General features: G+C 36.2%; 1 protein-coding gene across 2 annotated transcripts in view; it reads left to right on the top strand.

The window, feature by feature from the left end:
- Window positions 1-13,130, top strand: part of dhrsx (dehydrogenase/reductase (SDR family) X-linked) — an 83,504-nt gene that overhangs the window by 9,048 nt on the left and 61,326 nt on the right. Inside the window, exons 1-3 of one of the 2 annotated variants that reach the window (XM_073842734.1) lie at window positions 1-252; window positions 2,534-2,641; window positions 7,524-7,592. The exon at window positions 1-252 is cut by the window's left edge and continues 142 nt beyond it. In XM_073842734.1, the coding sequence (XP_073698835.1) occupies window positions 150-252; window positions 2,534-2,641; window positions 7,524-7,592 (280 nt within the window). In that variant the 5' untranslated portion in view covers window positions 1-149. The remainder of the gene's footprint in view (window positions 253-2,533; window positions 2,642-7,523; window positions 7,593-13,130) is intronic. The other variant, XM_073842735.1, reaches the window with a different exon arrangement.

Here is a 13,130-nt window from a genome sequence, read left to right as displayed (position 1 = left end):
TAAACCAGCTACTTTTTTTTCTTTCTTGGTAGTGGTTACTCCCCGTAAATTGACGTAGAGAGCGGAACTATCGTGCGAACAGCTGAAAGCACCCTGCTGTACTTCAGCACGGAGCGTAAATACTGAGACACTCGCTGTCATCTTCAAACATGTGGTGGTTTTTGCTTTGTATCCTCGGCTTCATCAGACTCTACTTAGACGGCGTCAAAGTTCTTCTGTACCAGCTTTTCAACAGATCCTTCAGCCTGCCAGGTTAGAGGTTCTTTATGGTCACGAATTTGTAGTGTTCTGACGGGCACTTATTTAATTGTCAAACAGCTGTCAAACAGTTATTCAGTAGTTACACGCTGTCAGTAGTAGAGTGGGAATGTTTAGAATCGCTTTGTGAGAAGTGCGCTTAAAGGGACAGTTCACCCGAAAACAAAAAATCTGCATTTATTTGCTCACGTTCATTTTTTTTCTCGATGAACACAAAATTAGTTATATAGCAGAATGGAAGAATCAGTCACCATTTACTTCTTATTGTATTGCTTCTATTGTAAAGAAGAAGAAAAAAAGGTCAGTAAATGATATGAAAGATCAGAGATATGTGATTCCAGGTTACAGTGTGTGTGTGTGTGTGTGTGTGTGAGAGAGTCGATTGTTCTTTTAACATTTTCTTATATTAGGCTATAATATGACTTCTATAGCTCGTCTGTGACTATTCATAAACCTAAAAGAAATACAGTTTTAACATGTTTCTCATGTCTTATCTGAACATAACCGACTATAACCTTTGTCCTATTTACTTCAAAGCTAAGGTCATATTTTAAAGACATTTTTAATATAATAATAATAATAATAATAATAATAATAATACATTTCATTAAAAGTGATTATAATAATATGGATCATAAGTTGATGTTCACTAATTAGTGTAGTTAAATGTAATGATATTTAAAGAAAACAATTTGTTTTGTCTTATAATTTAATTTGGCTCTGGTTGAAATGGCCGGCTTTAAATGATGGAGTACATACTTATGCCCATTTATTAAGGAATATGTAATTTACGCTACCAGTCAAAAGTTTTTGCACAGTAAGGTTTGTAGTACTTTTATTTGATTTGATTTGAAGTACAGCAAAGGCAGTAAACATTTTGAAATGTTTTTACTGTTTAAAATAACTTTTCTTTTTGAAAATATAAAAAAAAAAATCAGGAATAAATTTTCACTCAGCATCATTGTTCAAGTCTTTAGTGTCACATGATCCTTCAGAAATCATTCTAATATGCTGATTTGCAGTTTAAGAAACTTTTATTATTATTATTATTTTATTATTATCAATATTTAAAACAAGTATATAAATAGAAAGATCCAAAGATCAGCATTTATCTGAAATAAAAGGCTTTTGTAACATTATAATCTATTTATTTTTAAAAAATAAATTATAAAAAATAATAATTTTATTTAGCAAGGTTGCTTAAAATTGATTAAAAGTAATGATAAAGACATTTTTTTAAGTAATAATAATGATAAACATTTTTTTGAGCAGCAAATCAGAATATTAGAATGATTTCTGTAAGGGTCATTTGACTGGAGTCATAATGCTAAAATTCAGCTTTGAAATCACATGAATAAATTGCATTTTAAAATCCATTCAAACAGAAAAGAGTTATTTTAAATAGTAAAAATATTTCAGAAATGTACAGTTTTTGCGGTACTAAATGCAGCCTTGGCGAACAGAAGAGACTTCTTTAAAAAACATTAAAAATCTTACTGTGCAAAAACTTTTGACTGGTAGTGTAATTTATAGCAGATTCTTCCCAGAGATTCAGTGATGCATTTTCTGCATTATCACAAACTAATCACATGTTTCTACTTAAGATTGTTCAGTTGCAATTTTAGACAGCTCTTTATTTAAATTTAAATCACTGTTAAAGGGCAACCATGTCTCAGCGCAAAGCAAAAGGATTAGACTCAAATCCATCCTCACAATGGTCTTTTGTATCAGAAATATTTAAATCTTCTGAAGCCTGACAGGATTAGCCACGAAAAAAAAGATGATTAAGAAACACTGATTTTAAGGCTCATTTGCATTATTGGACTATGTTTTTGTGATGACAGTAAAATAAAAGTTGGGAAATGAATGCAGTTAACATAATTTTAACTAGATGTTTTAACAGAAATGACAACGAAAAAGTAACATTGCTTATCAGTGAGGCTTCTCATAATTTCTCTGCTTAAAGCATCAGTAGTGCACAAGTGAACTTCTTTTTTATTATTAATAATTATAATAAATAGCCATAAAGTGAGTGAAGGAATGGCATCATTAGTAGGCCTATCATAAAAGAAGGTCATGCTGTTCTCAGTACATCAGTGTAGGATGCAGTTTCTACATTTAATGATCCCGAGACCACGGCACATCCAAGAACACTCACAGAGGGACGTCAGAGTATGTCGCAAACAAAGACAGTCTGTGTCACTGTAATACATCTTTTTTATTTATTACACAATAAAAACATGTCATGCTTTTCTTTTTTTCCTCTCTTGCCCAGATTTGCCCAAGCAGAATGGAAAGGTTGCCATAGTTACAGGGGGAACCAGAGGAATGGGATATGAGATTTCCAGACATCTGGTCAGCTTGGACATGCATGTGGTCATTGGTATAGTATCACCCCTTACCTGATTACAAATCATTGAACCAAAACCATTCCACTGGTGTCTTGACTCTAGCTTACAGATCAGTTCTTGTACTTATACAGTCTTTTAAATTGGTTTTCTCCTACTTGTGATTGATTTTAAATATTTGCCATACCATGTACAGTCAGTCATTAGTATGAATAGTGCTAACTGAGCACCAGCCCAATGTCTCTCCCCCTTTTTTTTTTACTCCCTGTCAGTGCGCATTATCAATAAGAGCTCTCTCCTGAAGTGTAGCGTCACATAAAAGGCAATAAGAAGGGCTTATGCAAGAGTAACTTTCCTCACATGTTCGTTCAAATGCAGGACAGGTTTCTTAGGGTACTGTATGTGAACAGAACTTGACAGAATTTTTAAATATACTTTTTTTGGTTAAACCCTGTTGGTAAAGTTCACAGTAAAACTGTTGCGCAATTGCTGCTTGAAGCCAGAGGTAAATCTGTGCCTCTTTTTTGGTAAACTGTCAAAAAAACAATATTTCTGTACATAATTTACTCCTAAATGCTGTACCTAAATATACATAGCCGTTTCTTTCTTATGCTTATCAGAGTTTCATTTATTTGATCAAAAAATACATTACAATATTATGAAATATTATAATATCAGTTTTCTATTTTAATATACTTTAAAATATGATTTACTTCTTTCATACAAAGCTGGATTTTAATCTCCCATTACTGCAGTCTTAAGTGTCACATGATCCTTCAGAAATCATTCAGTGTTGGAACTTATTTATTTTTTAACCTGTGATACTTTTTCAGGATTCTGTGATGAATAAAACATTAAAAAGAATAGCATTTATTCAAAATATAAATCTTTTCTAACAATATAAGTCTTTACTATCACTTTTTAAGTTTTTATCAATTTAACGCATTCTTGCTGAATAAAAGTATTAATTTCTTTTAAAGAAAGAAAGAAAGAAAGAAAGAAAAAATGTACTGACCCTAAACTTTGAGCGACAGTGTATATTGTTACAACAGAGTTCTGTTTTAAATAAATGCTGTTCTTTTTATCATTTTATTCATTAAAGAATCCTGAAAAACACATTGCAGGTTTCTCAAAAAAAAAAAAGAAAAAAAAAAAGCAGCACAACTGTTTCCAACATTGATAATAAATCACCATATTAAAATGATTTCTGAAGGATTGTGTGACACTATAATGCTGAAAATTCAGCTTTATATCACAGGAATAAATTCTACTTTAAAGTATATTTAAATAGAAAACCACTGTTTTAAATTGCGATAATATTTCACAATGTTACTGTTTTTTGTGTATTTTTAATCAAATAAACACAGCCTTGATAAGGCAAAAAAGTCTTGTTTAAAAACATTACAAATCTTACTGATCCCAAACTTTTGAATGGCAGTATATATGGACTCCTGAAGTGGTAATATGCTACCTTGTAACATTCTACCATATTTTTCTGATAATGTGCCCTGTAACATCCACGTTATATATGAATTTATATATAAAGCAAGTCTTTTTCCTTAAATTAACTTTCTGAAGAATTTGATTAAAGGCATTCAGTCATTTTTAGTTAGCATTAACATTACTGTGTTTAGTCAGTGTAATTTCAGTCAGCGTGGTTCAGCATGATTGTCACTGAGTTTTATGTAAATGACATTAATGCTTGAGTTTTAAAGAGCAATCTGTGCAATAATTAATTCCCATAGCCGTCCAACTAAAAAGAAGTGACTTTGTCATCACTACTCAGGATTTTCTCCTTCATCAAACCACCTTGTGTTTGCCTTTCCAGTGTTGTCTTTGCTGGTAAAGCGTGGTAATAAGTGTGTTCCACTGTCTAATTGTTGCTCTTCACATCACCAACCACACTACACTACTAGTGGATCTAGAGGCACCAGCCAATGAGAATAAGCATTCTCTTTGCATATCTCTATTTCTTAAAGAGATAGTTTACCCAAAAATGAAAATGCTGTCATTAATTACTCACCCTCATGTTGTTCCAAACCCGTAAAACCTAAGAGCTTTCTGACCCTGCATAGTTGCAGTGTAATTACCATGTTAAAGGCCCAGAAAGGTGGTAAAGACATCATTAAAATAATCCATCATTAATTTTATGACATTTATGTGTCATTTTTCAACAATTTCTTCTTTTCTGTGTCAGTCTTTGATGCACAATCACAAGAGTACCACGACGGAAGAGAAGAAATTGTTGAATAAAGTTGTTTATTTTGTTTTCTTTGCGCACAAAAAGTATTTTTGTAGCTTCATAAAATTAGGGTTGAACCACTGATGTTACATGAACTTTTTTTATTAATGTCCTCCTTACTACCTTTCAGGGCCTCAAATGTGTGTTGCGTTGCTGTTTATACAGGGTCAGAAAGCTCTCAGATTCCATCAAAAATATCTTAATTTGTGTTCTGAAGATGAACAAAGGTCTTACAGGTTTGGAACAACATGAGGGTGAGTAATTAATGACAGAATTTTGATTTATGGGTGAACTATTCCTTTAAGGTCCAAACTACTGAATGCACTTTTAATTTTACCATCCGCAAATAGAGGTAAATTCACTTAGAATGCAGATTTATTTTGATATTTGTTTTGCGTTTTTACTGATTTGCTAATATACTGTACATTTTACATTTGCCATTTTATAACATGCATTTATATGATGAGAACATAATATTATTGATTAATACTAGGGTTGGGTCGATAGACGATGCCATTGTCCATCGCCGATGGCCAATAGACATCATGATGCTGAGCCGGCATCGCGATCCTCTGCCCCGCCCTGCCCCCGCAGAAACCCGCTCGCGAAAAACACACACTTAATCACACTATATAGCCAAATGAAATGCATGCTTTCAATTTCCGCATCTTTACTTATTTTATTATTATTATGAGGAAATAACAAGGAATAATAAGGAAGTTGTTAGCGATCACAATACAAATTACAGTGAACTCCAAACGAATTACATGAACTAGTTCGTTTACATTAATAAATGAGGCATACGAAAACAGAAGAAAAAAAATCTAAATGTTTTTAAATTAAATTAGATTAAATAAACTACACCAAATATGCCTTTTTCATGGTTTTACCATAACGAACAGAGCTTGGAATAAAAAACAAGTTTAAATATGAAGATTTCTGGACATTTTTGCTGAAGAGAATAGCTTATATTTTTTTCCATCGAAATACGAACGTAAAGTACAAAGCCTAGTATACATTATAAATAACAGTTTATCATTCAAATACATTGGGAATATGGAAACACTTAGCCTGGAAAAATCCAGACCCTAATCTATTAAGATTAAGGGTCTGGGATCGAGCAATGAAAACTGCCTAACTCGAGGGGCGGCACCAAGCATGCATTTGAAACTCTAACTGCACGCAATTGGATAACGCCACGACCAATCACAACAATACACGCTTAGCTACCAGCAGAGCTAAATGATGTTTCATTAACAAAGTTCGGGAGAAGCGCGTCAGATGCTTAGCGTAAACATCACAAGTCAATCAGCGCCATAGGTTTAAATACAGCTGACTCACCTCAATTCACTCGATGGTTTATCAGTAACCCTCCACCACCCCATCTCATCACTCCGAGTTCTCGCTACTCCTATTGGGGGGTAACGTACTCTGGGTTCGGGCCACTCCCGAGCTCGGAGCCCTTCACCGGACAGCACGCCAAACATGCACTACCATTCTCCGGCTAATTATATGTAAGCGTGAACTCGTGAACTGATAGATTAAACTCTTGCCGTATCCAGTCGGCAAAACAGCAAAAACGTCCTTCTTGCAAAGGAACGATTTGAGTTTTCGGTTTTCTGTTCCTCTTTTATATGGAAAGCCAAGTCTAACTCGTTCATTGTAGCGGCCAAAGCCGTTTCAAACAACTTGTTGTTCATCTGTAGCGACAGCGATCTTTCAAAGTTTACTACATGATTTGGACGTCGCAGTGCTGTCATCAACAGCTTAGCTCGCCTCTGGCCCGCCTACATCAGATACACCAATTTGATTGGTTCCCACAATTGCTTACGTATTGCAGTAACCTGCATCATTGCTCGATGCCAGAGTGTCTTGCAGAGACAATTCAAATTGTGCTCTTGCGAGACCTCTGGATTTCCAGGGTAGGAAACACTTGGATTTGTGCCGAATTATAGAGGTGCATGAGTCCAACGCCTGCTATTTTTAGTTTCGCTTTGTTTTGGTTTCTTAACTTTATATATTTTGTTTCATTCCTGTTCTGTTCTGAATACCGTTACATTTAAATGATTCGTTTTGGAGTCAGGGTAACTAACTTATAGCTATGTTTATAGTGTTTATAATGTTAATACATAATAATATTTAGTTTGATTTGGTATTATTTCTGATATTATACTTTCTCTCTAAACATTTCGCTGCTCATTAAATGCGTTTGGAGAGAGTGGGTTAAGCAGTAAGCAATCAGTGAGAGCCATTTTGAACTTAAAAAAGCTGACTGGTCAAAAATATGTTAAGGACCAACACACATCCTCCAAATACATCTACATAAACCCGCGCTTGCTCTGTCTCGTATGCACGCACGCACTGTCACGATCTAATGCGCTTAATGCCGGATCTTTAAAAACAAATAAAAATCCAAAATCGGACATTTTCCGGAACAGGATCCGGCTCAAATTAAGCACTGGTGGAAACGGTAGGCTACAATTAATTAATTCGTTATGACTTAATTATTTAACAACAACCCCCAAACCCCAAAACTCCCGCCCCCCGCCCCGATGACGATGCCATCGTCCATCGCGATGTTTCACATTACACATCGTACGATGCCAAATTGGTCGACATCGCCCAACCCTAATTAATACCATGCTTCTCTGTCTTTTTTTTCTCTTTGTTTTCAGCTGGGAATGAAGAACAGACGGGTCTGGCAGTAGTGAAGAAGATTCAAGAAGAGTTTAATCAGGGAAAAGGTAAAATTCCTCAAAGTTAAATGTCTTTGAAGGGCCTGGGTGTTTTAAGTGGTCTGTTTTGCGAGAAAGGCTCTGCAAGCTGAGTTCCCATGAATCATCATGTACCCTCCTCCATCGGTGATCCTGACCTTTACAGGCTCCTTGAGGTGATGATTTACTCCGCAATGACCTGATAATACTTAATTTGCAGCTAAACAGGATCATTTTTCTTGCCATGGTTGGATTCTTGTGTTTACTGGAAGAATGTGTGAGAGCAAGCAGATGAATACCAAGAGAGAGATGTTTGATGATTGTGTTCGCTGAAGAACCATAACCTCATTGTAATGCAGATGGGATATTGAGAGCCGCAGTTCGGATGAAGGCGCGCTCACTTCCCTGCGGTATCCACCCCTCCCCCATGTAGATTTCCAACTGCTAGGCGAGAACAGGCCCGTCGGTTTTCACTCCCAGCTTTCATCATAGGGCTATTGAAGTTGAGAAATAATGCACTGGAGGGAAGCTGTCCTTCTACCCTCATCTAGGGTCAGTTTGTCATAAACCGCAACCTTAAATACCAGTTTTGAAATTGGTCTTGGTTCAGAGGGGAAAAAACGATACTGCGAAGATGACAGATGTGCTAACAAGAAATGAGTCTTTCAAAACAAGCAAAGGCCTGGCTGGAGGTCTGTTTGTGTGCGTGTATGTGTGACGTTTTATGCTCAGCACGATCTGTCACTGTACTTCTCTAAGCTGGTCTAATAATGACACATGATCGCTCTTTGTATGGCTACAGTCACCTAATGAGGGTTAGACATCACATCCAGTTAAACGGAGGAGGCGTTTTAGGAAAACAAGATAGAATGAGCTGACAAAGATAAGACATGTAATTATAATGGGCTCAGACTGCTGTACAGGAACTTTAAAGTCAAGCAGCCATCTTATTTATGTTTACTGCTGTTCAGTTAAACAGTCTAAATGTTGCCGGGGCTGCTTATTAAAAACAAATGCTGTACCAGGGATAATGCTGGTTTAAAAGCAATTGGCAGAGTCAAAAAGGTCACACTTGAAAATATTTAGTTTACTAAACGTTTGGCTAATTGCTTAGTTGGCTTTTGAATAACAGTAAATTGCGCTAAGGTTGCCAGAGGTGTGTTGGTTCAACACAAGCATCATTATGACACATGCTGATGTCCATTAGGACGTGAGCTAAATTAAAGTTAATTGAACTTACCTAGGGTGGCACAATTAATTAAAAAGTAATCAAGATTGCGCTTTAAAGTTCTCAAATCATTAAAAGTGTTGAACAAGAGGCGTTTAAATGTGTTACTATTAATGACAACATGTCTTGTGTGTTTAACTAGCATTAACATTAGTTTCAACTATTATTGTATTGCTCACTATCAGTGTTGGGGGTAATGCTCTACAAGTAAGGTAATCAGATTACTTTTCCAAGTAACTAGTAAAGTAAAGCATTAATTTTTAATTTACAAGAACATATCTGAGTTACTTTGAATAAGTAATGGCAGTTACTTTTTCCCTCCATTTATTGATTGAAAGCTCTACTGTCCCCATGTTGATAGAAATCTGGAGTAAGATATTGCTTTAGTTTCTAAAATAAATGTGAACATGCATTAATTCATCTCACTCACTCACACACAAAAAAACTGATTCAGTATTCTTCAAAATGAATAAATTCACTGAAATGCAACTCAGAGTATGACACAAACCTGCAATAATTAAATATGTTAATACAAATATTTTTTTTATTTTTTTAATGCTGAAGAGTATTAAACTATCTTCTTCTGGGTTCTACTGTATAGATGTGAATGTTTTTTTTTCCTTCAGCCTGAGGATTTTGGTGTGAAAGGGCTTTTACATTTGTCAAAAATAGACTTTTTTATATTAAAAACATACAAGCAAACCCTGCCCAGATTTTGAAAGTAACGCAAAAGTAACAAAACACATTATTTTTCGTAAAACTAAGGAATGTAATTTTTTACTTTTTTACTTTTAAAGAGTAACACAATATTGTAATGCATTACTTTTAAAAGTAACTTTTCCCAACACTGCTCATTACACATGCATAATTTATTAAATGATTGGTTCACTTCCAGAACAAAAATTTACAGATAATTTACTCACCCCCTTTCCAAGATGTTCATGTCTTTCTTTTTTCATTCGTAAAGAAATTGTGTTTTTTGAGGAAAACATTTCAGGAATTTTCTACATACAGTGGACTTCTATGGTGCCTGCGAGTTTGAACTTCCAAAATGCAGCTTCAAAGGGGCTCTAAACAATCCAACCCAAGGAAGAAGGGTCTTGTCTAGTAAAACAATTGGTTATTTTCAAAAAACAAACAAACAAACAAAAAAATACAATTTATTTACTATTTAACCTCAAATGCTCATCTTGTCTAGCTCTTTGATGTGCACTTCTGTGTACAGTCGTGGCCAAAAGTTTTGAGAATTACATAAATATTGGAAATTGGAAAAGTTGCTGCTTAAGTTTTTATAATAGCAATTTGCATATACTCCAGAATGTTATGAAGAGTAATCAGATGAATTGCGTAGTCCTTCTTTGCCATGAAAATTAACTTAATCCCGAAAAAACTTTCCACTGCATTTCATTGCTGTCATTAAAGGACCTGCTGAGATCATTTCAGTAATCGTCTTGTTAACTCAGGTGAGAATGTTGTTGAGCACAAGGCTGGAGGTCATTATGTCAGGCTGATTGAGTTAGAATGGCAGACTTGACATGTTAAAAGGAGGGTGATGCTTGAAATCATTGTTCTTCCATTGTTAACCATGGTGACCTGCAAAGGAACGCGTGCAGCCATCATTGCGTTGCATAAAAATGGCTTCACAGGCAAGGATATTGTGGCTACTAAGATTGCACCTAAATCAACAATTTATAGGATCATCAAGAACTTCAAGGAAAGAGGTTCAATTCTTGTTAAGAAGGCTCAGGGCATCCAAGAAAGTCCAGCAAGCGCCAGGATCGTCTCCTAAAGAGGATTCAGCTGCGGGATCGGAGTGCCACCAGTGCAGAGCTTGCTCAGGAATGGCAGCAGGCAGGTGTGAGCGCATCTGCTCGCACAGTGAGGCCAAAACTTTTGGAAGATGGCCTGGTGTCAAGAAGAGCAGCAAAGAAGCCACTTCTCTCCAAAAAAAAACATCAGGGACAGATTGATCTTCTGCAAAAAGTATGGCGAATGGACTGTTGAGGACTGGGGCAAAGTCATATTCTCCGTTGAAGCCTCTTTCCGATTGTTTGGGGCATCTGGAAAAAGGCTTGTCCGGAGAAGAAAAGGTGAGCGCTACTGTACCATCAGTCCAGTGTCATGCCAACAGTAAAACATCCTGAGATCATTCATGTGTGGGGTTGCTTCTCATCCAAGGGAGTGGGCTCACTCACAATTTTGCCCAAAAACACAGCCATGAATAAAGAATGGTACCAAAACACCCTCCAACAGCAACTTCTTCAAACTATCCAACAACAGTTTGGTGAAGAACAACGCATTTTCCAGCATACTCCCCAGATCTTAATCCCATTGAGAACTTGTGGTCAGTCCTCAAGAGGCAGGTGGACAAACAAAAACCCACTAATTCTGACAAACTCCAAGAAGTGATTATGAAAGAATGGGTTGCTATCAGTCAGGATTTGGCCCAGAAGTTGATTGAGAGCATGCCCAGTCGAATTGCAGAGGTCCTGAAAAAGAAGGGCCAACACTGCAAATACTGACTCTTTGCATAAATGTCATGTAAATGTAATTGTTTGAAATGTATGAACTTGCAATTATATTTCAGTACATCACAGAAACAACTGAAACAAAGATCTAAAAGCAGTTTAGCAGCAAACTTTGTGAAAACTAATATTTGTGTCATTCTCAAAACTTTTGGCCATGACTGTACTCCGGTTCAATACAGTTAAGGTATGTATATTCAATACAATTAAGGCAATATTTTAATGTCAGTTATGTTCCAAAAAATGTATAATTACTATTACAATATCCTGGCACATAAAATACTTTTCTAAAAATGATATACTACTGTTGCAATGTTTTATTTATTTTTTGCTTTAAAGAAATTGATGCTTTTTATTCAGCAAGGATGCAGTAAATTGGTCAAAAGTGACATTTCTTTTCAACCTTTTATTATTATGAACATTCTATTCATCAAAGAATTCTAAAAGGGGGACAAAAATCAGAGTTTTCCAAAAAATATTAAAGGTATAGTTCACCCAAAAATAGTATTTCTGTCATTAATTACTCATCTTCATCTTGTTTCAAACCAGTAAAACCTTTGTTCATCTTTGGAACACAAATTAAGATATTTTGATAAAATCTGAGAGCTTTCTGACCCTGCACAGACAGCGATGCAACTAAAAACATTGAAGGCCCAGAAATTTAAGGACATTGTTAAAATAGTCCATGTGACATCAGTGGTCCAACTTTAATTGTATGAACCTACAAGAATAATGTTTGTGTGCAAAGAAAACAAAAATAACGTTATTTTCTTCGACGTGCATTCACGTTAAGATATAAAGTATTAAATAAAGTACATAAAGTATTTTTTAGCTTCTAAACATTATGGTTGAACCACTGAAGTCACAGACTATTTTAGAAATGTCTTTACTACCTTTCTGGGGATTGAACGTAGTAGTTGTGTTGCTGTCTATGTAGGGTCAGAAAATTCTCAGATTTAATCAAAAATATCCTAATTTGTGTTTCAAAGATGAACAAAGGACTTACGGGTTTGGAACGACATGAGGATGAACAATTAATCACAGAATTTTCATTTTGGGTGAGCTATCCCTTTAAGCAGCACAGCTGTTTACACCAATAATAGTAAAAAAAGTTTTTTTGCGCAGCAAATCATGAGAATCTGAAGGCTGGACAGTTATCTATATCAAATAAATGTAGCCTTAGTGAACATGAGACTTTTCTTATCAAACCCTAAACTTTTAAATGGTTGGTCAACCGGGCCACCAGGCAAGAAACTGTGCCAACTGTGAAGCCCTGAATGAACTAAATTTCGATAGCTTTGAATGTTCCCAAGCTCAATTGAACTGAACCACCCAAAATGGCACCGGCCAAGCTCATCACGGGGTCATGCTGACCCTTTACTCTGCGGCTCCAGAGATAGTGTCCGTCTTAGACAGATAGTGCTGAGTGACTGATTCAGGGCAGAGCGCTGCTGGCAGACACACTCGTCCCACGCTGATCCGCTCTCCTCTCCCTTGCCCTGACAACACAAGGAAGACGTGCAGAGCTGAGCCATGGCAGGCGGCAATACACCCTGTCAACGCGTTATGGATTCAGTCACTCTGGATGGGCGGGCAGTTATGTTCCCAAGGCTGTTTTCCACCCATCCTCTGCTTGTCTTATTTCTCCGCGCAGCTGCCGCAGCTCCGGATCTGTGGTGTGATTTGTGAGTGACGAGGCCTTTGTAGCGGTTTTCAGAAAGCGTCTGTGTCAGATGTTAGATGTGGTCACGGAGTCTGGCATAATGACATGCACTTTCAGGGTTTACTGTAGCTGTTTGACCAAGATCTGCTGAA

Source organism: Garra rufa, chromosome 6, assembly GCF_049309525.1.
Source record: "Garra rufa chromosome 6, GarRuf1.0, whole genome shotgun sequence".
NCBI classification, from domain to species: domain Eukaryota; kingdom Metazoa; phylum Chordata; class Actinopteri; order Cypriniformes; family Cyprinidae; genus Garra; species Garra rufa.
Note: the sequence above shows the minus strand (reverse complement) of the source record. Positions and strands in the feature narration are given on the sequence as shown.